General features: G+C 39.9%; 1 protein-coding gene across 2 annotated transcripts in view; it reads right to left on the bottom strand.

Annotated features, from left to right (window-relative positions):
- Positions 1-241: 241 nt before the first annotated feature.
- slf2 (SMC5-SMC6 complex localization factor 2) overlaps positions 242-23,352 on the bottom strand; it is a 103,837-nt gene continuing 80,726 nt past the window's right edge. For both annotated transcript variants that reach the window (XM_041209783.1, XM_041209784.1), the window contains 11 exons: positions 18,258-18,345; positions 16,797-16,938; positions 16,405-16,516; positions 15,718-15,894; positions 13,888-13,985; positions 11,044-11,131; positions 9,473-9,601; positions 6,841-6,918; positions 5,905-5,991; positions 4,606-4,674; positions 242-2,799 (listed from right to left, as the gene is read on the bottom strand). In XM_041209783.1, the coding sequence (XP_041065717.1) occupies positions 2,662-2,799; positions 4,606-4,674; positions 5,905-5,991; positions 6,841-6,918; positions 9,473-9,601; positions 11,044-11,131; positions 13,888-13,985; positions 15,718-15,894; positions 16,405-16,516; positions 16,797-16,938; positions 18,258-18,345 (1,206 nt within the window). In that variant the 3' untranslated portion in view covers positions 242-2,661. The remainder of the gene's footprint in view (positions 2,800-4,605; positions 4,675-5,904; positions 5,992-6,840; positions 6,919-9,472; positions 9,602-11,043; positions 11,132-13,887; positions 13,986-15,717; positions 15,895-16,404; positions 16,517-16,796; positions 16,939-18,257; positions 18,346-23,352) is intronic.

The raw sequence follows: 23,352 nt of genomic DNA, 5'->3' as shown, positions 1-23,352 counted from the left end.
CCCCTTATCCTGAGACTTTGTCCCCATGTTTTAGACTCCCCGACCAGCAGAAACAATCCCTCAGTGTCTACCCTATTAAGCATGGATATGTATCAGCATGGACCTGTTGGGCCAAATGGCCTGTTTTTGTGCTGTAGATTCTATGTAAATACACCCATAAGAATGTGAAATGAGACAAGTGTTTAGGCACAGCAAGATGCAGAGGAACAATTTCTTTTAAAGCAGTACAAAAACACAAATATTTTAATAGTACAGAAAATTTATTTTGCCAAAATAACGTGAAAATTGTTTTGTGTATAAAGGACTCATTTAAAAAAAATAAAAAATGCAAATTTTCTGCATCACACAATTGCCTTAAAGCAGAAAAAAATTCAAGTCTTTTACACATTTCTTAAGCCTAAAGTGCAGGGTGGCAGAATTACAAAAGGAAGTGCCCTGAGGACAAACGCTCTGATCTAATGCTCAGTTCTGTCCTGAGGTAGATTAAGTAGCAGTAAAAAAACTTAATCATGTTCTTTGGTTAATGTGAAATACCAGATCACAAAAGCACTTATTTGTACCAATGGGTATTTCAACACTTTGGGAAAGCCAGTTTTCCCCTCATCTTAATAGTGCACCAAAGGCAATGCTAGATTCACTTAATTAATCAACAATATTTTATTTCAAAGAAATATTCTAAAATGTGGGACTACAGAAATATTGAATTTGGAGTAATAAATTATATGCAAAATTAGAGATGAGTTTAAAGCCAAACATTTAAGACATTCCCAATATCTCTCAATGGAAACATTTTGCCAAGTTTTCTCCATGGCAGGTAGATGTAACAAGGCCTGGCAAGACTAGTTCCAATCTACAGAGCTACATATCTCTTGATGGACAACCAATGAAATGTCTTCAGATCACAATTACAGCTCCTTGTCTCAGGGAGCAGAACAAGAGTGTGTTTTTTTTATAAAAAGCATTTCTGAAAAGAAAGGTTCCCCAATACTAGGCTGCAGCAAAGAGACCTGACAAACAAAAGTACAACAGGCCTCCAATAAGTTGGCAAGGACACATGCCAACTTGGCCTTTGTTCACACATCTTTCCTCTTTAATTGTAAGGCAGAAACCAGGTTGGCCTGGCCAAAACTGGGAACCCAGTCACATGGAGATGTTAAACAGCAATCCACCTCCCACAACCATGTGCAATGGTATACCACTAACCCGTAAGTTCAACAATGTCAGACCAAAGTAGGGATTGGTGTCAGTAGCTCAGAAGCACCTGGACCAAAGCTTCAGGAAAAGCATTCTTCATAATGTGAAAACTGACATTTCATTAGGTGGCATATCCCATTTGTACAAATTTCGTAACTGACAGGAGCACTTGTGACCAATCATCATGTCCACTCATGTTCAGATACGGTAGGCAGATAGACAAGGTCAGTCCATTGAGATGGTTCAATTTTTAAAAAGTCGATCTAAGAAAACAATCACACCTTTTTACTTTAGTATTAAAAGCACAAGCTGTGGCAGTTTGTTCCAGTTGAAAGTTTTGCAATGCTTAGGAGAAGCAAACTCTGCCACCCTGCACTAGCTGGAGGGAAAACAAGGACAAATACACAGGTGGTGAATAATCCAGCACTTTCTACAAAACAAAACCAAGCATATAATACTCTCCTTCAACAGTCACACAGTCTTACAGAATTGTCCCAGGACCAGATTTTCTTTTGTTTGCAGCCCCTAAAAAGTTGGGAAGCAGCAATAAATTTACAACTTATACATAAATTAAGAGTTAAGTAACAGAATTAAAGACAGGAACACAGTCAAGGTTCACGTGGCACATATTAACAACACAAGACCTTTGCTTCCTGTTTGAGACATCTGAACCACTTAGGTGCATTAATGGCATTTGATTAGTTTCACATGCCTTTTATTCTATACACAGAAATTAGGGCTGGGATTGTTATTATCTTACTGCATTGTTAGTGCAAATAGACAAATCCATTGGAAATGAGGTCTAGAGGAAGGGAAAAAAATAAAAGATAAAGAATCTTAACACCACATGAACATTTTAAAGTGTATGAAATATGAAAAGTGGGGCACAGATTCTTGCAAACTCAATTAGCACAGTCTCGAGTCTGCACGCTTTGGAGAATCGCAGCATCAGTATGCAATAAATGTGCAGCTTGTCATTTGTTGTTTTCTTCCTTAGTGATTTGAGAATTCATTGCATCTTCCACATGAAACAGTCCATTAATTTGAGTTTCAAATGGCATAAAGTTAAACAAAAAAAAGCTGACATTTTCAAGTAGAACATTTTGAAGATTCAATTATTACAATATCCAAGTACAATAAAAATGAGAACATTACAAAAGGAGCAAACTTTTATGTACAGCAATAAAATTGACATTACAAAACACTGCAAACATGGCTGCAATTATATAAATAAACTCGATCTCTAACATTATTACAAAATATTTTTGATAAATCTTTTGATACAGCTAAAATATCAAAAACGTTAACTGCTATAACAAATTCGAATAGTAGTTATGCTAAACCATGTGTAGGTCCCTGTCTAAAAACAAAAACCAGAACACAAACTGATCAAGGTCTAAACTCTTTTTTTTTATATATAACAGGATTGCAACTTCCTAACTTAAAAAAGAATCTATACTTGTTGCACTAAGCAATGTCCAAATCTTTACCATTATCATTAACTTCTTGAACCATGTAGTGTTCTGGCTCCTCTTCAAACACAGAGGACTGACTAAGGTGATTCCGATCTTCAGACATAGGTTCCCAATAGTCATGAAGTTTTCCCTAAAATAAAATTACAGAACATCTGAGAGAAAGTACACCTTTTCTTAAATGGTGGTTTATCCAGCATTAACCTAAAAAAAAACCTTTCCAATGTGTTTCAGGGGTACAGCAAAAAAATAGACTCCAAACCAAAGAAAGAGGTCTCAAGGGCAGCGGCCAAGAGGTGGCCTTTAAGGAAAGAGAGGACACCGGAGACTTTTGGAAAGTAAAATCCGAAGAGCGGGACCTGGGCAGTTGACAGCACACCCACCAGCGATAGAGCAAAAAAATAGTAGTGAGGCACAAAAGGTTAGAGATGGAGGAAAAGAGCTTGGGTGTTCGTAGGGCTGGGGAGGTTACAGAGATAAGGAGAGATGAGATCATTGGCCAAAGTAAACAGAAAACAGCCATTATAAATGTTATGGGGCTGGGAACAAAACAGATCAGCAAGGAGCTGGTGTGGGGTAGAACATGGGAAGCATTGTTCTGGATGACCAGGCTTATGGAGTTTGGAGACAGGAAGCCATATGGGATGATACAGCAGCAGTCAAGTCTGGAGGTGACAAAAAGCATGACAAAGGTTTTTTAGTGACAGCCTCAGTGAGGTGGCAGCAGAGGCAAGTTATGTCACGGCAGCAGAAATAGTCTTTGTGATGGAGACAGTAGGGGTTTGGAAGCTCAGCTGAGGTTAAAGCAGGATATATGTTTAGAGTGGTTGGGAGCAACAGCAAATCAGAGGGGATACGAATTTTGACAGGAGCGCCAAACACTTGGCTTTGCTCTTTCCAGTGTTTAGGTGGAGCAAATTATGACTCATCCAAGACTGACACTGGACAAACAGTCATGACAGTGCAGAAGTGATGGAGGATTGAGAGGTGGTGGTGGGCAGGTAAAGGTGCACATGAAAATGTTGACTTCACATTTACAAGGGAACATGAGGAAGAGAAGGGCACCGAGGATGGATCCTTGGGGACTCCAGAAGTGAGGGTTCTGCTAGTGATGGGAGGGTGGGGTGAAAATAATAAACCATTACTGGAAATACTCTGGATGCGACAGAATAGATAAGGGTGGAGGCAAGACTGGTCCTGAGATGGATGAGGAAGAAGCAGTAGAAAAGACTTCACAAGTTAAGAAAACAGATGTGCACACATATGCACAGCATCAGAACCCCATCTTATCCCTCAATTATTTCTATTCCTCTTCCAAGGATCCAACTTCTCTCAAGTGTATACTTTAGGTGCCAAGTGCCCTTGGGAGCCCAAGTGTTGGACTGCGAATGCTATTAGGCATTTCACCAAAGTGATGCTGTTCTCAGACAGCTTCCAAACCCATGTAGTTTTTCAGCAGGTCTTAGTGCTCCCGATTGCAGTACACTCACACCGGCTTACCTTTCTTCTCGCTCACTCAAGGGTGTTAAGGTCAATAATCACAATCCCACCACCCCACCTTTGGAGGCAATCAGCTATCTAGGCAGCTCAGGAATTGAACCTTTTGCTCAACATGCACAAACTCCTTTCACCAAACTGTGGCATCAGCTTCCGAAAATGTTGCATCTCTTAAATCTTCAATGCAATTAAATGAAATTTGAAGAAGCCAGTGACAAGATGGTAACTGGTAACTTGCAGCTTTCTGGGATGCTGAACACCCTGCCTCTAACATATTTAAAATTTACATGCACAAACCCTGTGCATTCTGCAATTTTAATTACAGTACTGCTGCCCACAAATCCTCAGACCAAGGAAGAAAACTCCTAAGTCTCGATCAACTTCATTCTATAATCCCCCTCGAGTTGCATTATCACAGCAAGTTTACCGTGTGTCATATTACCTGAAGAGGTCGCGAGCGTTGTAACAACTCTTGCCATTTTGCATGAGTTCTCGCTTCTAAATCTTTCACCTACACAAAAAAGTTGATGTTAGTTAGATATCAACATGCTTTTAATTCCCACCACTGCCCATGAGTACAAGTCGCAACTCTATTAAAATGACAAACTAAGAGCTGAAATTTAAACTAGTACCTAATTGAGTGTCTGCTGATTACTTTAAAAACAATTTTGTTGGAACTGTACATGCACTGGCTGAGAAGTCTCATAGGTGAACACAGCCCTTCTAATGTCACTCGATTACTGGTCACTAAAGGCTGAAATAAAAGCAGCTAGCGCTAGATTTTCTTTTTCCTTTTATTGAGCGCAAGTGCCTAGCAACACCCTTTGTTTAAAGATCAGCTGCGTTTAGAAACATAATTTAGCGCTCGTGATCAGTTCAACATTTTAGCACTCTAATTTGCTGCCTGTTGATAGTTACGCAATGGGATCAAGTAGTCTTCCCACTAGGGAGCAGGATGGAAGTTGGAATACACAGGTAAAATAGATGCAATATAAGCCACCCTTTAAAATAAAAAGTTTGCATTTGTATAATACCTTGAACAGTAAAATATCCCAAGGTGCTTCCACAAGAGCATTAACAAAATTTGACCTCTGCACACTTAGGCTACCATGCAGGGATTCTGTCCCCACCCTTCAAGGCTCAACCAAATATTAACCTTTGCTTGACATAAACCCCTGGTAAGAGAGCTACCTAAGGCTGATGTCCAGCCCAAGTCATACATTGTACACTGAATTCCCAGCATGCAGGTTATAAAGCAACCTTGGGAGAGAACTAAACCGCCTGCTTAAATTCTTATGAGACCTCGCCCTTTTTCCCCAAAATTGGCTTTATTGTTTGAATTATGGCAACATAGAAAATCGGAGGAGTAAGCCATTCGACCCTTCCAGCCTGCTCCGCCATTCATCATGATCATGGCTGGTCATTCAACCCAATAGCCTGCTCCCGCTTTCTCCCCATACCCTTTGATCCCTTTCACCCCAAGAGCTATATCTAACTCCTCCTTGAAAACATGTTTTGGCCTCAACTACATTCTGTGGTAGCAAATTCCACAGGCTCACCATTCTCTGGGTGAAGAAATTTCTCATCTCAGCAAGTATTGTACTTCAGAGCAGACATTCCCTAAAGAAGCATCAAATTGAATAGAGCATACAGAAATTGTGCTCCTTGCAACATAAAAAAGGCACTTAAATTTCAGTGAGTTACAGCTACAAGTCAACTCAGCAAGTTTTTAATTGAGTACCTTGCTTCGGTAAAGTAGTTTGGGGTCCTCTCTTATGTCACATTTGACATATTTTTCTATTTCAGCACAGAGCTGTATAAGATGACTCTGAAAGAAAAGCGCTTACATGAACAAGTACTATAAAAAGTAAAAGTAATAACAAAACATCATGTTAACATAGACACATGGCAGAAGTATAACTTCACCTCTGACTCATTTGGTAATTAAAAACAAAAGATTTGCATTTATACAGCACCTTTCACCACCCTGGGACACCCAAAGTGCTTTACAGCTAATGAAGTGCTTCTGAAGTGTAGCCACGCTTATAATGTAAGAGCCAAGAGCAATTAGTTGCCAGCATTGCCCACATCCCATGAATAAATAGAGAAAATAATTTGTACACAGCAAGGCCCACAAACAGTAATGTGATAATGACCAGGTAATCTGGTTTTAGCAATGCTGATGAATTGTGACAACTGCCCTTGTTAAGTGTGGACAGTGTGGGTAGTGCCAACTATACATTGAACTCTGGCACTGCCACTTTTTCTGCATGGATATTTTCAATTGTTACAAATTAAGGTACAGTTGTAACAGACACAAACAAGTGTCTAAATCTCTAGCTGTTCTAATGCAATTCTGCAAAAGATTAGCAAACTGGTCATAACTGTTATAGATGGCAGATTCTGGTATGCACATTGCTTCTTAACCATGTCCAACTTTTAACTATTTTTTTTAAACAGTATAAAATTACATTGGCTCATTCTACTAATCTACAAAAAATCCGCTAGCCAAAAAAAAACTGGCACTCAAATGGACTGCAACTTTAGAATTTGGTTGTATTTGCAACAACTCTCATCTCGAAACTCAACTGTGAAAACCAGGCCAATCCTTTCAACTTTAGGACACAATATAATCCCACTCACTTCCCAATTATAAGAAAAACAAATAGAAACTTACCCGCTGACTGGAAGGAATATGTTCTATGTGCACCACTTCATTTGCTAAGACTAGAAGACTGTAGCACAAATAATAGGCCTGGTAAATTAAATTAAAGCACCATTAAACAATTATTGCAAATTAGTATCCATTACCTCTCATAGATTTTTAAAAGTAGTTTTCCAATTGATCCCCATTTGGAAAATCTAGCACTAACCCAAAATCATTTTTTGAGGTAGGGTGAGGGGATTTTGTGCTCAAGGTACTCAAGAGTTTGAGATCAAACAGCTCAAAGTAATTAGCAGGAATGCAAGTTGGGTGCAGAGTATTTGTGCCTCTATTTTGCTCAATGTGTTTTATCCCCAATTCCACAGGGCACTACTGTATTAGCATGACATTTTCATTTCCCCAACGGGAAGAGCCCGAATGCCAACTGAGTGATAAATTAGGGAAGTCTTATCCATGTTCGAGCCAACTGGGAATAGAATTCAGGATAGGCAAACTCATTTCACATGGGACCAATGCAGTCAGCAGAGACTTCCAAGCCCATCGGTTTGAGATATGTCAGATCCCCGGAATCATGACAGCAGACGGCTCATCTACTAAACTACCCTGTCCCATTGAACTTTTACTATTTTCATGTGATGTCATAGTGCAGCCACAGTGATAGTGCCCAACTTGCTGCGGGGGGCTTACAAAAAGAACTTCTGTAAAGGTCAAAAAGTGAAATTTAAAATCCCACAAAAAATGTTTCACAATAAATGCTCTTATTTCAAAACGTACAGCTAAGACACACTGGAATTCCACTGTTGCAATGAGGACACAGCTGAGTCATTCTAAATGAATGAATTAAGGCATACTGAGAGGCTTCCCTTATCTAGAGCCACTGTGTGATGTGTGAATAATGTGTATTCGCCCCCACCCCCCCAACCCCCCCCCCGCCCCCATCCCCCCCAAACCCCCCCGCCCCCCCCCCCCCGCCCCCATCCCCCCCAAACCCCCCCGCCCCCCCCCCCCACCCCCCCGCCAACCCCCCCCACAAATTTCAGGAGGATTCTTTAACATGGTAATAAATTCCAGCCTCTTCAAAGTCAAGATCTGAGAGAATGTCAAATCTCTGCAGTTCATTCATAATTGGCTCCAGTGCACAGCAAAACAAAGTTCATCCAACATTCTGCAGTGCTGACTAAGATGGTGGGAATTTTCATGCAAAAAGCAGCCTAGTTTTCAACTAAAAGTCAGATGCAACTTTTTTCACAGAGAAGTGCCAGAATGCATTTAAAAAGTATATAATTTTTGCACTTAAGTAAAACACATCAACTTAGGAGGAACATATAAATTTGTTGTTTGACTAAGCAGAATAATTAGCGCTCACATTCATATTCAATGTTTTGATGGTTTCCACTATGCCCTTTTTAAATGGAAGCCCCAGTGAATAAGAAATTCTTAGGGCAGGATTTTTAGGTCAGCATGCAGGTGTGATTGGCAGGCCCGGGTACAGCCACCCGCGAACAGCCCCCGACCCCGATTTCACACTGGCTGGCTAACTGACAGCCAGCATGCGTGAAGCGCTGCCGGGGTGGGGACAGGGGGAGAGCGGGAGCGCACATAAATGTGGACGTGGGGTGAGCGCTGAATGAAAGCTCCCTGGAGGCAGTGAGCTGAAGGCTTCAAATAATTAAATAAAGGTTTTAAAATCTGGAAAAAAAAACGTCCACATATCAGAATCAGTCACCTGAACATATACACAGTGAAAATTCTACCCGTTCGTTTTTATTTAATTTAATAACGGAAACCTCATCCCACCCCTGGACGAGATTTCATCAAAAATGCAAAGTCCGCCTGGCAAATTCATAAGGTTGGGCAAAGCACAAAAAAAAAACGGGAATAATTGAAACCTTAACAAATTTAATTGTCAGTAGGCAATGCTTCTGACACGAGCGCACGGCCACCGACCAAAATATCACACGAGCGCAAGATGATGTTGGGGCACTCGGCCGATGTCATCATGCACAATTTCGCGTCTGATTGGGTCAGGCGCACACCCGCATACTGACCTAAAAATTCTGCCCCTTGGTTACAGATGGTTAAAATTTCCCTAAATGAGCAAGTTGCGGTAAGAGGTCACTGAAGATCTACGTCCTGCTTCTAAGTAAAAGTTATGGAGAAATTTGTAAGCAATGAAGCATTTCCACAAGACAGTTAAGTTTGTAAATTATCAAATTTCAGTCCTGAAGAAGTATCTTGGAACTGAAATGTTAACTTTGCTTTTCTCTCCCTCCATGGATGCTGCCAGGTCCACTAAGCATCAGCATTTTAATTTCAAGCATCCACAGTATTTTGCACTTGAAGCATATACGAGAAGCACACTCAACATACAGTAGACTCAATATAACAGATATTTTCCACAAGTTTACCAAGTCTAAGTTCTTACAATATTGTAACACTGCAACACTGTAGTGTATTTGCTGATAAATTAGGGCACTTAATCCATCTGAAGGCAGGTTGCACAAAAAATATATACACAGTTTTCAAATATTTATCATATTCTGGTAATTGATCCATGTTACCAAAGCCCTCCCAGTCCCAAAGTCCTCACTGAAGTTCTACTGTAAAACTCAGTGAACCTGTTGAAAAGAAATTGGAGCAATACCTGCTGATCAAGCTCTGTAAGTGCAGCTTCCTTTCGCTTTCCCTGCTGTTTGGATTTACTCGTTTCTTCAATGGTTTTTAACAAAGAGGATGGTTTCATCATGTACAAGAACCGACACAAATTAGAGATCTGGAGACAGGAAAATAGACACATATGATACTGCTTAGAATGTCATTTTGTGATTTTACTGTAGGCTTCATTCACATAAAAAAAATTTATATTTTGTTCAGTGCACAGATTTAAACTAGTATAGACACAATCAGGAAATTCTCCACAGAAAGTGACCACCTCCCACTGTAGGAAAATTTAGGTAAAAACTCCAGAATCACTTTAGAAACAACGGATGCTATGACATATGGCACGGGGAACAAAGTTTTTTTTTTAATGAACAGATGAGCTAGGGTGTACAGCATGCAATCTTATGGACCAGAGCTGTTCGTTTTCCATGTGCCATTTTAACTTAAGTTTCCATATGTCCACTGCAAGGCTCCTTCACATCATTAAACTATGCTACAGAGGGTCTTGACGTACCTGTTCTGCAACCATGTGCAAAAGCACTTTCAGCATCCATCCTGAAAATATTAGCATTCAATGCACACTTAAGCTTATAGAATCAGAATTCTGAAGTACAGACAGCTAGCTGACTAACTGAATCTGTGCTGAGTTCTTAAAAGCCAGCCATCTTCTCTCAGTGCGCTTTTAAAAAGAATATTGGAAACATTTAAAAGACCATTATGGGTTCCGCTTCCACCACTGGTTCCAATAAAGCAGTCCATTACCTAATAGCCTCTGCATAACGACATTGTCTTCAACTCGCCCATTGCCTTTATTAAATTTATGTCTCTAGTTACTAACTTAGCGACTAATGGAAATAATTTTCCCTATTCTCTCTTATTAGAGATGTTCACAATTTTGAATGATCTATCAACTTCTTATCCTTCTTTCCTCCATTAGAGTGCCAGTTTCTCTACTCTATTTTCTCCAAACGAAAGCCACCCCACCCAACCACCCACAAACCTGGTATCACATAGGTGAATCCCTTCAGAATCTTCCAGACCGCCAAGAAATCCTTCCAAAAGTAAGGTACTCATAAATACAAAATACAGCATTACACTGCAGCTGAACCAATGATTTGTAAAGGTTTCTCACGAGCTCTCTGCATTTATACTTTATGAATGCATTCATAAACCTTTGGTTGCAACCCTTTTATGTGCTTTTGTTTAAAAAAAACAGCTTATCAACTTTTCACTTTTAAATATTTATCTATCTGAATCCTCAAGCCTCCACTTTTCAAGGTATCTGTACATGTTTCTCATTCTTTCTCCCAAAGTTATCAACTCATTTAAGTTTCATACATCTTGCTTCACAATCCCATTTTCTTCTGCTGCTTAGACTTCCTCACAATTTAGTCCCTGTTTTATGACCCATTTTAGCACTCAAAAAAATCTTTAAAAAGTGATAAACTTCATAGATCCATGTAACATTTACAATTGTAAGTGGTTAATTTGAAGCACATACTGTACTTCTACTGACATCTATGTAATGTTGACGAAATGAAGTTTGACTCTTGCCTTCAAATCTGGATCCTTTGGTACATATATGCATCCTTTGTCTAGAAGTTTTGAAATTATCACCAGGCTAAGATGCCTTCTTAGTTGCCTAGAAAAATATAATTAGCCCATTAAATTACAAATCACTACAATTTTGAGAATTCTGATCCTGTACACCACCCTTTTTTCCAATTCTATCATTTTTAGTGAGTGAATAAATGAGTGCAACAAAGGCTCGCCTGTTGTTCCCAGGATGGCTGGGTTGTCCTAGGAAGACAGATTGGGGAACCTGGGCCAGTATTCTCTAAAGTTGCAAAGAATGAGAGGTGACCACATCACAAAATATTGAAAAGTGATAGACAGGGTAGATGCAGGTAAGATGTTTCCCCTGGTTGGAGCCTAGAACCAGGGGACAAGACTTTCAAACCTCAGGATAGCGAGGAGGAGAAATTTTTTTTTACTCAGAGGGTTGTGAACCTTTGGAATTCTCTACCCCAGAGAGCTGTGGAAGTTCAATCATCGACTATGCTTAAAGTAGAGATCGACAGATTTCTCCATAGCAATGATATAAAAGGATGTGGGGTTAGTGGGAGGGAAAAGGCATTGAAGTGGATGATCAGCCATGATCGTATTGAATGGTGGAGCTGGCTCGACGGGCTGAATGGCCTACACCTGCTCCTGTCATGAAACTAACATTTTTTCATTATATTATTGTGGCTTATTGCCAAGACGATTTATGGGTTTGAGTGCAGATGGTTCTGTCTGTGTGATTTAATTGAATTAGAGTCAGATAAGCTGCAAGCTTGAAAATATCAAAAGTCATTAGGGGTAAAAGGAATTTGAGATGCTAATGAGTAAACATGGATGAGGGATTAGCATGTAGGATGTGAAGGAAATTTGCATTTTTTGATAAGTAAAGGGGTTGTTTAGGTTTCAAAGGGATGATAGGATGTGTACAACTAACAAGATAAGTAGGCCTAGCAGTATGTTTATTTTTCCCCAAAAGTACTGACCATGTTCGTAACATGTAAGATTGTTATGATAAGAAAAGTACATTTCCTAGAACATATAGAACAATGAAATTTTCAGATTAAAGAGAGAAAACATAAAGAGGGATGGAAAACTATGTAGAAGTGTGGCCATGTAAAATCCTGAAAGGTACAGTGACACAGCCTTGGAGGAAGCCTTTCGCCACTTTTGCAGAAGTCTGCTGTGTCCAGTAACTAAAGTTGTGTTAAAAAGCCTTTGGAATTCCACTGTTGAGTGGGTGTTGTGGTAAACTTGCTGGATTGCCTATATAAATTTAAAATCTATTTTGGATTGTTGCCTTAAAGAGGGTGTGTGTAGTTGGGAATTAGGTTAATTAGGAATTTTGGGGTTTGTTATAGTATTAAGTAACTGCAATCTTATGAATTGAAATATTTTCTGTTAATAAATGTTTTAAATTAATTTTTAAAATCTCAGTGTTAGCAAACTCATTATTTCTGAATTCAGTGCACAAATCTTCTCGTAATAAATACAAATTGCAAACTGTTGTGATAGTATGGCCAAGTTTCCCTTGTGGATTTGGCTCACCTGGCACAGATCACCTGCCAAGTCATAACACTCCTACGTACTAACTGGGCTGCAGCAGCTGAAGCAACAGTTCAAATTGGCAGCTCACCACCATTCTCTCAAGATTAATTAGAACAATAAATGTAGGCCTTGCTGGTGCTGCCCATATCCCAAGAATGAATTCAAAAAAGCAAAGACACAAACATGCACATATGGCAGTAGCATTGCATAGGACCAGTGTGGTGTCAGTGCTCGCTGTTGACAGAACAAAACAGGTTTTCTTCCTTTTAATAGTTTAGAATTGCAAACAAAGCTGCTTTTATGAAAGAAACAGTTGTTTGACAGGGCAGGAGAGAAGAGAAAAAAATGATGAGTTAGACAAGAAAAGACAAGTAGGAGTTACAGCATTAGCAACATTTCCTCTTTACACTAACTTACTACAAGTCCAAGCCATATTTTTAAGTGACAAAACCACATTAAGATGCATTTCACAGTAATGACTATAAATTACAGCTCAAAGCCCCAATGTAACTTAAAAGGACAGGTTAAAGATAGTCTTGGAGCAGAATGTGCATTTTAACAACTCCAATTTAGACCCAGTAATTTAAGCCAAATAGAAATATGCCTTGGCCAAGGAAAATAGGCCTGCACATTATACTTCACCTTCAAGATAAAACAGTTGCGATATTTATGAAACATCCATTTTACTACAAGAAAAAAAAATCAGCATAGGAGAATTTGTTAAAGACATCAAGCTGCAGAAAATCAATTATTAAAAAAATGCTCATTTCTGTAGCCCCTTTATCGATCACGTTGGCCTAAGGAGGAAGCAACGCAGAGATCTGTGGGAACATCATCTATCCAACACACTCACTATCACCCATGCCTTTTGCTACAATTCACCAGAAGACAAAGAGTGGAGAAAAATATTGAAACCCTTAAAGTATTGAGTTTAGAGACTTTAAGATTATGAAACTAAGGTGGGTAATTGAAACTAAAATGCAAATCAAGCCACAATCTAACTGAACAGTGGTCAAACAGGGTCAAGGGGCACAATGGGGTATTCCAGCCCTAACTTTTATGGCAAGCGTATGCCACAGAAACTTTGGGAGAATACTGTCCACTTTTCTGAAAACCAGTCAAATAACACAAAAGACATGGTTCTAGGATCTGACCAGTTCCCTGGTTGCTTTCTCCTAGGGTCTAATGTGCTGAGGAGACAGCAGGCTCTTGTTCTCATTAAGAAACACCACCAATTATGACCATCCTAAAACAGAACAAACACAGTCCATGTGCAGCACCATGCATTACCTTCCTCGTGTAGAGAAATCTGGCAGCTGCTGAACCAGGTACAAAAGATTATGATGATGTTCTGATAAGTCACTTAGAATCATGCAGAGCTCGAACATCTGTTTAAAATCAAGACAGCTTGTCAACACCACATGCAAACAAACTCATCAGCACAGAAACAGGAGTCATTTTGTTTTACAACAAACATCTAGCACTCTGGCAAACATAACCTAGCCCAAGCAAAAAGAATTATTCCCCATCATCTTTCATAACTCTAATTTCTTCCAAGATAATGAGATGAAGCAGGATTTTTGTAACAAATTAGAAAAACATTTACTTGCAAACCCATGCTAAATAACTTAGAGCTTACACTTTTACACAGAATGCTTTCCAGGCAGTAACTATGAAGTAGCAGCTTTGAAGTGTTAGTTTATCTATACGCCTTCATAAGGTTTCCTGTTTCTTGACAGTTCCTGGTATATATGTTGTTCAGTCGATAAAGTAGATTACATAGGGGTGGTATGATGCAGTCTCAGGGTTTTTTGATTATTGTGATGACAAAAGGATTAACTGTTGTGACATAGACACAAGTTTATTGCATTATAATTTATATTTGATGGCTTGGAAGTACATAGTTAAGTAATTTTTTTTAACATACTGAAATTTAATAGAAATTTACCACTGACCCAAAGAGAATGTGTTCGATCGTTTTGGGGATCTTTGTTCATTTACAAAGCAGTAGAGCATCGTAGCACTTTGTGATGTATACAACCAGCATAATATACATAAAACATGATCAGAGTTCAGCACTGCCTTCTGTAAAGCTGCACTAGTCCTTTTTCAACTATTTCAGAAGAAGTGCACTACTATAGACTGCATTTTTCAGAATTGGCACAAGTCAAGCTTACCCACAGAAAAATATTATCCACTCACGATGTTACAGAATTTTTTGCTGTCAAAAACGGTTTTAGGAAGCTAAATTTTATGCACTCGTCCCATCAAGCTGCTCTTCACCCTATTTTTTCCTCTTCCCCTCCCTCCCAATTGTGGATTTCTTAATCATGTAATGCAATTCTCCATTAATTGTGTATAATGAACAAGTGATGTTTCCCTTTTTAAAATTTGTATGCAAAAAATTGCATACAGCCATCACCTCCTTGATCAATATAATGTCAGGAACTTGAATGACCACAGCTTTTTAAAAATAAGCAACATATTAGTCTCCAAGTTGCTCTCCAGCAGTACAGTGTACATTTCAACCAATGGATGGGCAGATTAATCTGGTCTTGCGCAAGACATAAAATTTTGTTATGTGCTGATAAATGCAATTAAGGAAGACATTATGCACTGCAGGGATCAGGCAACACATGTATTAACAGGTGTGTGATCTGAACTAATGCCTGAAAACTAATAAGATGAAAGTCTAATCTCTTCAGGTTAAACTGAATGTTGCTCTTCTCCTTCTGAAAGCTGGAAGAATCCTACTCAAAATAGTGCTGGAGCATCAATAATTCAGCTCCCAGTACGTCTGGATCCACATCACAAACTTAATTAATTAACACCAACTAGGAAGTGACACGGTACCATTGCTGCTTGATTAAACAGAACAACAAAAAAAAAAATCACATGGGAATAGGGGATGTCTTCCTAAGGTTATAGCTGAGTAATAACTTATTCTCAGACAGAATTTACTCTGCACACGACACCATACTCCTGACCCAGGAGTGTCTAGATATGATGCACCCAAGTAGAACAATATTTCTTTATTCTAGTCATTTTTATATAATAAAATAACTTATTTTCATGCATATCTGTTAAATCACACTCATCTTTCACTAAAGCCATTCTTACCTTTGTGCTCCACTGCCTGACGTTGTTAAGAAGATTGTCCAGCAAACACTGAAAATCTTTCAAAGGAGTTAGCTGCAGCTCTCGTTCAAGGCTGATTCTGCCCAACAAACTTATCAGCAACACTAATTCTTTATCAGAATATGCTTCAGGGCAAATGGAAGTACAGAGCAGTAGAAACTAACAGAATTAAAAAAAAACAGGCATGTTACTCCAGAGAACAGCAAGCTCAACAAAGCATGAAAGATTTTAAACTGCCAGAAGACATTTCCTCGATTTGAACTTCCCTATTAGACCCTCTGCAAGCAAATTAGCCATGATTAAACACTGAACAACAGATCCCTAACTTGTGATCCTGCTCTTCTTAAATTATGGTTTCACCTGAAGCCAGTTTGTGGCCAGAGACTAATTTGAAGGCATTTTCATAAGTTTTTTTGCTGCAGTCTTTGCATATCCCTACTTTAGTACAAGTCCAGCTTAATTTTGCTTAAAATCTCAAAAAATTAGTTAATTCATGTACCATTTCCCCAGTGGGGAAGAACACAGATAGCAATCATCCATTAAGGATCATTAAAAAAACAATAATTTTACCGTAATGCAAAAGGAAATGGATCTAATTAGTGCCAATGAATTGGAGTACACTTTAATACACACAGGCTGTTAACTTAATGGACATGGAGTCAGATTTACCTTAACCACATTCTTTATGCCAAACTCTGGCAGAGAGCTGAAGATGGGATCTCTCTGAGAAGCTGGCACATCATCCTTTGGATAATTTTCTTTATTATTTTGCAGACCAGACCTAGAAACAAATATAATTTTAAAGCTTAATCAGTGTTACAGGTACCACCAACCTAACAATTTTTAAACAATGAAAACTTAACACTGCATAAAGTTTAGTTTCTTGTGATTTTTCTACTACAGATGAGCAATTAGATTGCAGCAAGGGTATATTAGGAAAACTTACCTTCAGGCGAGATGGGGAGAAAACAGGACAGATTTAGAGAGACAACAGGGCTTCTAAAAAACAAAACTCTGGAAACAAACAACAGCTCAAATCGCAACAGAATTTATTAACTCACAATATATCCTCTTCAGTGAAGTCTGGCTGAAGGTGCTTCAATGGAAACAAAGTGCCAAACTGTGCTCCTAGGTTGAGAAAGACTGCAACTATGTCCTTGAGACTTGGAGTCCAAACTCTGAACTCACTGGTGCCATCCTTAACTAACAAAAATTAGGAAAACACTGTTAGATACCATTTGTTGCCTTGTCATTTGCAGGTTAAGACACAATCCAGGATACAAGTTTTAGAAAAAATATTATGGTATGTGGTTCATCATCATACACCAAGGAAAGTGTGTTTCAGCTACAGATCCCAACAATATTTTAGCTCCAAGAATCAGAGCCTTCAATGCTTTTGCACAATTGCTGCCAGGGTAACACAGGCTTCAGCAGTTAGGAAGAGGAGATTACATGGCTCCTTGAGCCTGCTCTGCCATTTTCTTACCCATAGCAACTTCTTCATGCTCACCAATCCCTTAATTCCATCCCTTTTAAAACTCCATAATTGATCCACTTGCAGCCTCTGGGGCAATGCATTCTAAATACAAAGTATAACTCATAATGCCACACAATGAATTTCTTGGATCAAATTTCAATTCTCATGACCCCTTGTTCTCAACTCCTCTGCTAGAGATCTTTCCCTTTCAGTTGATTTCATTATATTTTCTGTACAGATATATTGTGGAAAAAAAAAACCCTTGCAATCATTCCAAGTACCCGAACATCCCTGACCTTAAATATTGGATTTTTCCCACCATCTCAATTAACCTTGTTCCACAAAAAATTCAAGTATTCAGTGTAAAGGACTGCAGAAGGTAAACAGTCCAACTGAAACTCAAATCAGAATTAATCGTTTCGATTAGCTGCAAAACAAAGAATGATTGTGATGGTGTAAAAAGTGTATTTTTGTGGGAAGCTGGATTTTGAAGCCCTAACATTTGGTTACAGGCTTTTACAGTCCTCTTGCTCACTCTCCAATATGATCTTTCGTCTGGTATGAAGAAAGCACTGGGGTGGAGGGTGGCAGGGAATGGAAACTAATGCATTCACCATCGCATGGTGACTTCTGGTTAGACAAATAGTTCAGGTTAATACAAGTCACTTAGAAGGTTACAGGACAGGAGGCAGCCACAGGGCCTTTGGTGTTAATGCCCATTCGAGTTAAACCGCAAAACCTTTTCCATTACTATTTCTAATATTTACCCAGCTTTCTTTTAAATTGAAACCAGGAGTATAAATAAAGGCCAATTTATTATATTTGGTCTTAGAGAGTCTCAGCAGAGAGTAAAGCCAGTACAAAGATGTAACTCAGTTATCAAACACACAGGAACTATGGATTCACTGCAATCTGCAACATTTACCCTATCATTCCTACCCTCCCCACAAAGATAGCAATGCTGTGCTTTTTTTGACTGACAAGGCATGAAGTAACTACAATTTTTGTATGGACTTTAATTTTCCAAATAGTGTTGCATACTAACCTATTCTATTGGCAGCATTAGTACAGATGTCCCAAAGTGCTTTGAAAATGTGCATTGAAGCAATGTAATCTGAATGAATAGTCATCATCTGCAAAACAAAGAAGTTTCCACCTGTGTTATTAACAAGGCAAACCTGTACATTGCCAAATCTTACATCGGCTCAAGGGAATTGTTGTGGCAAGTGAATTAATTGCTCGACTAGCAGCTTTATCTGTCTGGTGCTTTTTAATTTAAAAATTGAAGTATCCGAACACAAATCGTTTTAAAATGACAACTTGCATTGACATAGAACCTTTTATGAAGAAAAAATACCCAAAGGTGCTCCAGAAGCCTAAACAGGTAAAAGAGGGTGGCCTAGTCAGAAAATATGATCTAAGAGATAAGTTTTAAGAGAATGTTAAAGGAGGAAGGGGAGCTGGAGAGAGGGGTGAAGTTAAGGAATGAGAGCTTAGGGCCAATCTAGCTGAAGTTTGGGGTAAAGGAAGGCGAGCTGATGCAAACTACCAAACTGAAAGTAACTGGGATTATAAGGCTACAGCGGGTTATCAAAGGTTGGGAGGGCTGGGGCCATGAAGGGTCTTAAACACGAGGGTGAGAATTTTAAATTGAAAGCATTGGTGGAATGTAAGGCAACAAAGATGCAGCATTTGTACCTACTTGCTGCATGTAGCATACATAAGAGACTGCACTGCAAAGAACTACACAAAACAAGCTCCTCCTCTTCATGTGTAGAAATACATTAATGGACTGCATCACAAAAAATCTAACTATATCATAATGCGTCAAAAACAGCAAATGCAAAAAAACTCAGACAATCTCAAATCAACTTATACAGATCAGATTAATAAATTCCTACATTCTCATTCATAAAGACCCTTACCCTAACTCAATTAGTCCAATGTTCTCCTTGTTGGCCTCTCATTCTCCAACCATCATAAACTTCCAACTTGTCTAAAATTCTGCTTTTATCCCAAATCAGGGCAAATGCTAACAACTTGTATTTATATAGCACTTTAAACCTAATACAAGGCATGACAAAACAAAATCTGACAGAGTCTGATAAGGAGATGTGAGGGCAGATGACCAAAAGTTAGGTAAAAGAGATATGTTTTAAGGACTGTCTTAAAAGAGGAAAATGATGCAGAGAGGCAGAGGGGTATAAGGGAGGGTATTCAGGAGCAGTGGAAGGCATGGCCATCAACGGTGGATCAATTGTTTAAAAAGGGATCAAAAGAAATGCCAAACAATTATAGGCCAGTTGGTCTTACATCAGTAGTGAGCAAATTAGTAGAATCAATCCTGAGAGATAGGATTAACTGTCATGTGCAAAGGCATGGACTAGTCAGGGATGATCAGCATGGATTTGTTAAAGGAAGGTCTTGCCTCACAAATTTGATTGAATTCTTTGAGGAAGTGACAAGAAGGATGGACGAAGGTAGTGCAGTGGATGTTGTGTACATGGATTTTAGCAAGGCATTTGACAAGGTCCCATATAGCAGATTGGTCAGGAAAGTAAAAGCCCATGGGATTAGGGTAGTGTGGCAAACTGGATAAAAGGTTGGTTTTGTAACAGGAAACAAAGGATAATGGTTGATGGATGCCCTTGTGAATGGAAAGTTGTCTCAAGTGGTGCCACACAGGGCTCGGTGTTGCGACCCTTGCTGTTTGTGTTATATATTAACGATTTGGACATGAACATGGGGGGCACAATTGGGGAATTTGCAGATGACACAAAGATTGGTCGAGTAGTGGATAGTGTAGAGGATAGCCATAATCTCCAAAACGATGTAGATGGGCTGGTGGAGTGGGCAGTAAAGTGGCAGATGGATTTTAACATAGAGATGTGTGAGGTCATACATTTAGAGAGAGATAAACAGTTACAGGGATTACACAATAAATGGGAATATACTAAGAGGGGCAGATGAAGTGAGAGATCTTGGCATACAAGTACACAGGTCCCTGAAGGCAGCAGTTCAAGTAGACTAGGTTGTAAAGAAGGCATATGGAATGCTCTCCTTCATTGGCAGAGGTATAGACTATAAAAGTAAGGATATACTGTTGGAATTGTATAAAACACTGGTGAGGCCACAACTGGAGTATTGTGTGCAGTTCTGGTTACCACATTACAGGAAGGACGTAAAAGCTCTGGAGAGAGTGCAGAAGAGGTTTACAAGAATGTTGCCAGGGTTAGAAAAAAGTGTAGCTACAAGGAGAGATTGGATAGGTTGGAGTTATTTTTCTTAGAACAAAGAAGACTGAGAGGTGACTTGATTGAGGTGTACAAAATTATGAGGGGAATAGAGAGTGGACAGGGTAAATTTGTTTCCCTTGGTGGAAAATCCTAGAACCAGGGGACATAGATTCAAGATAAGTGGCAGAAGGTGTAGGGGGGACATGAAGAACTTTTTTTACGCAGAGGGTAGTGGGTGTCTGGAATTCGCTGCCCAAGTTGGTGGTAGAGGCAGAAACTCTAAAGTCTTAAAAAGTACCTGGATCTGCACCTAAAGTGCTGTAAGCTGCAGGGCTATGGGCCGGATGCGGGAAGGTGGGATTAGAAAGGGCACTTCGGTGTCCTTGTGCTGGCATGGATAAGATGGGTTGAATGGCCTTGTTCTGTGCTGTAACTTTTCTATGGTTCTAATTAAAATCAGAGATGCTCAAGATGTCAGAATTAGAGCGTGCTGCAATCTTGACGAGCCATAGGGTTGGAGCAGGTGACAGAGATAAGGGCCAGGCCATGGAGATTTGAAAATAAGTATAAGAATTTTCTAATTGTGGTGTTGCTTAACTGGAGCCAGTTTAGGTCAGAGCAAAGGGTTGGTGGGTAAATGGCATTTGATGCAAATAAGGACACTGGCAGAAAAGCTTTGAATAACCTCAAATTACAGAAGGTGGAATATGGGAGGCTGGACAGGAAGTGTCAAGTCTGGGGGTAACAAAGGCATGGATGGGGGTTTCAGCAGACAGGTAGAATAGGATCAATAGAGGAGGTGGGTCTTCTGGAAAAGATGAGCTTTGCGAGGGCATGAGGGAAGATGGAACAGAAACCAGAGAAGGAAACAAATTTAGGGCTGGGGGGCGTTGGTGGAAGATGGTGGGAGCCTTAGAGGAAGTTCAGCCCACTGGGGTAGGGGTAAGGGAAGTGGCAGAGGCAGCTGATCTGATGGTCTCAATCTTGGTGACCAAGAAATCAATGAGTTGCTCACACTTCATTGGAGACAGTGATGGGTTTGATACAACAGCCTGGAAGTACACGAAAGGAGCCAGGGGTTATCTTTGCATTCCAGGATGATCCTGGAATCGTCAAGCTTTTCGGAGACCAATGTAGGACCCAATAGGTCCTAAATATATCTGAGCTCCAGCCAGTGTTGAATGGCTAAACCAGTTTTCTGCCATATCCGTTCAAGTCTGCGTCCCATGGATTTAAGGGAGTGGAGGCAAAGGCCATATCACTGGGAATGGCCTGGGTGAAAGAAAGTAGTAGTGTGCAGGGGTCTAAGGCATTGAGGGTGGAGGTGATGGTATGTTTGTAGATCGATAGCAGAAGTGGTATGAACAGAGGGCCAAAGATAATTGGAATTTTGAGAATGCAGTTCCAAGTGAATTGGGGGAGAGATTTTCCGCAGGGGTAGAAACAGAAGGAAACAAGATTTGGAGGGGGAAAGCAGAATGTGGGTGGACAGCAATGCAAAGAAGTGATCAGAGATGGCCTCATCGTTTTTTTTCATAGATTGTGGGCATCACTGGCAAGACCAGTATTTGTTGTCCATCCCCAGTTGCTCTCAAGGTGGTGGTGGAAAGCCACCTTCTTGAACCACTGCAGGCCATCTGGTGTAGGTATACCCACAGTGCTGTCATAGTTTCGTCTCCCAGCAAGTGACGAAATGGCAATATATTTCCATCTCAGGATGGTGTGGGGCTAGGAGGGAACCTGCAGGTGATGGCGTTGCCATGCATCTGCTGCCCTTGTCCTTCTAGATGATAGAAGTCACAAGTTTGAAAGCTGCTGTCAAAAAGCGGCTTACTGCAGTGCATCTTCTATACAGTACATTTCTGTGATTGGCACTATGGAGGCAGCAAGACCACATGAAATGGCAAAGGCAAGATGTGGCCCTGAAGGAATCTTGAGGTGTTTACATGGAAGGTAAAAACAAGGGATGACAGGAGGGCAGTGAACTCAGGGGGGAGAGAATATGATGAATTGAGATGAAGGTTAAAATTACTAAGGATGAGAAGCCACTCAGTGCTGAGGCTGAGAGGGAAGCAGAGAAGACAGCTTTTTGAGAAACCCAGCATAGTATTTATTGGGCGTCAGAGAACCAGAAAGGGATGGAACAAGGTGAAATGCTCAAAAGAGGAGTAAATGTCAGAGGAGTAAGGGGACAGGCCAAGCTGAGATTTGGTTATAAAAGCCACACTACAACTGCAATGGGCTGGGCGAGGCAAATCATGAAAGGTATAGCCAAGCAGGGAGGCTTCAATTAGGAGGAAAGATGTCATCTGCTCTCAGCAGGGTTTCCATCAAGGTCATGTTGTGATGCAGTTATCCATAATATGGATTGCAAAGACTTTGTTCACAAATGAACAGGCATTCTGGAAGGGGGCAGCAGGAGCTGATCCAGTGGCACACCATAGAATTAGCACTGTGAAGGGTGAGTTGGACAGGGGGACAAGATCAACTCAAATAGATTGCAATGATTGGCACAACAAAAATTTTCCATTTAATGGTGTGCCAATGAAAAGCCACACAATTTTCATATGGCGTTACATGTCAGTCTTTAGACTGAAACATGACTGGTTGAAAAACAGCTGAGTCAGTAGGAAAACTTAATATACAGGTGTTCCCAAGTCTATACTCAGGCTCGTGAGCAATCCATATTTGTGAAACTCATGTCTGCCCTAAATGCATTTGATCACCACTGCTGTTTGCAATGAAGCAAAGTAGAAAATATTCAGCTGACTTCAAAAGTCACACTGCATTACATCTGTGTCAAAATGGCCACAAACTGCCAGAAGGTGTTATGTGGACAATTTTCCTGTCTTTCGAGGCAATGGTTTATAAAGCAAAAAGGGAAGAGTCTGAAAACTGTACACA

This window comes from Carcharodon carcharias, chromosome 17, assembly GCF_017639515.1.
Source record: "Carcharodon carcharias isolate sCarCar2 chromosome 17, sCarCar2.pri, whole genome shotgun sequence".
NCBI classification, from domain to species: Eukaryota; Metazoa; Chordata; class Chondrichthyes; order Lamniformes; family Lamnidae; genus Carcharodon; species Carcharodon carcharias.
The sequence above is the reverse complement of the archived record's forward strand: the minus strand, read 5'-3'. Positions and strand labels throughout refer to the sequence as shown.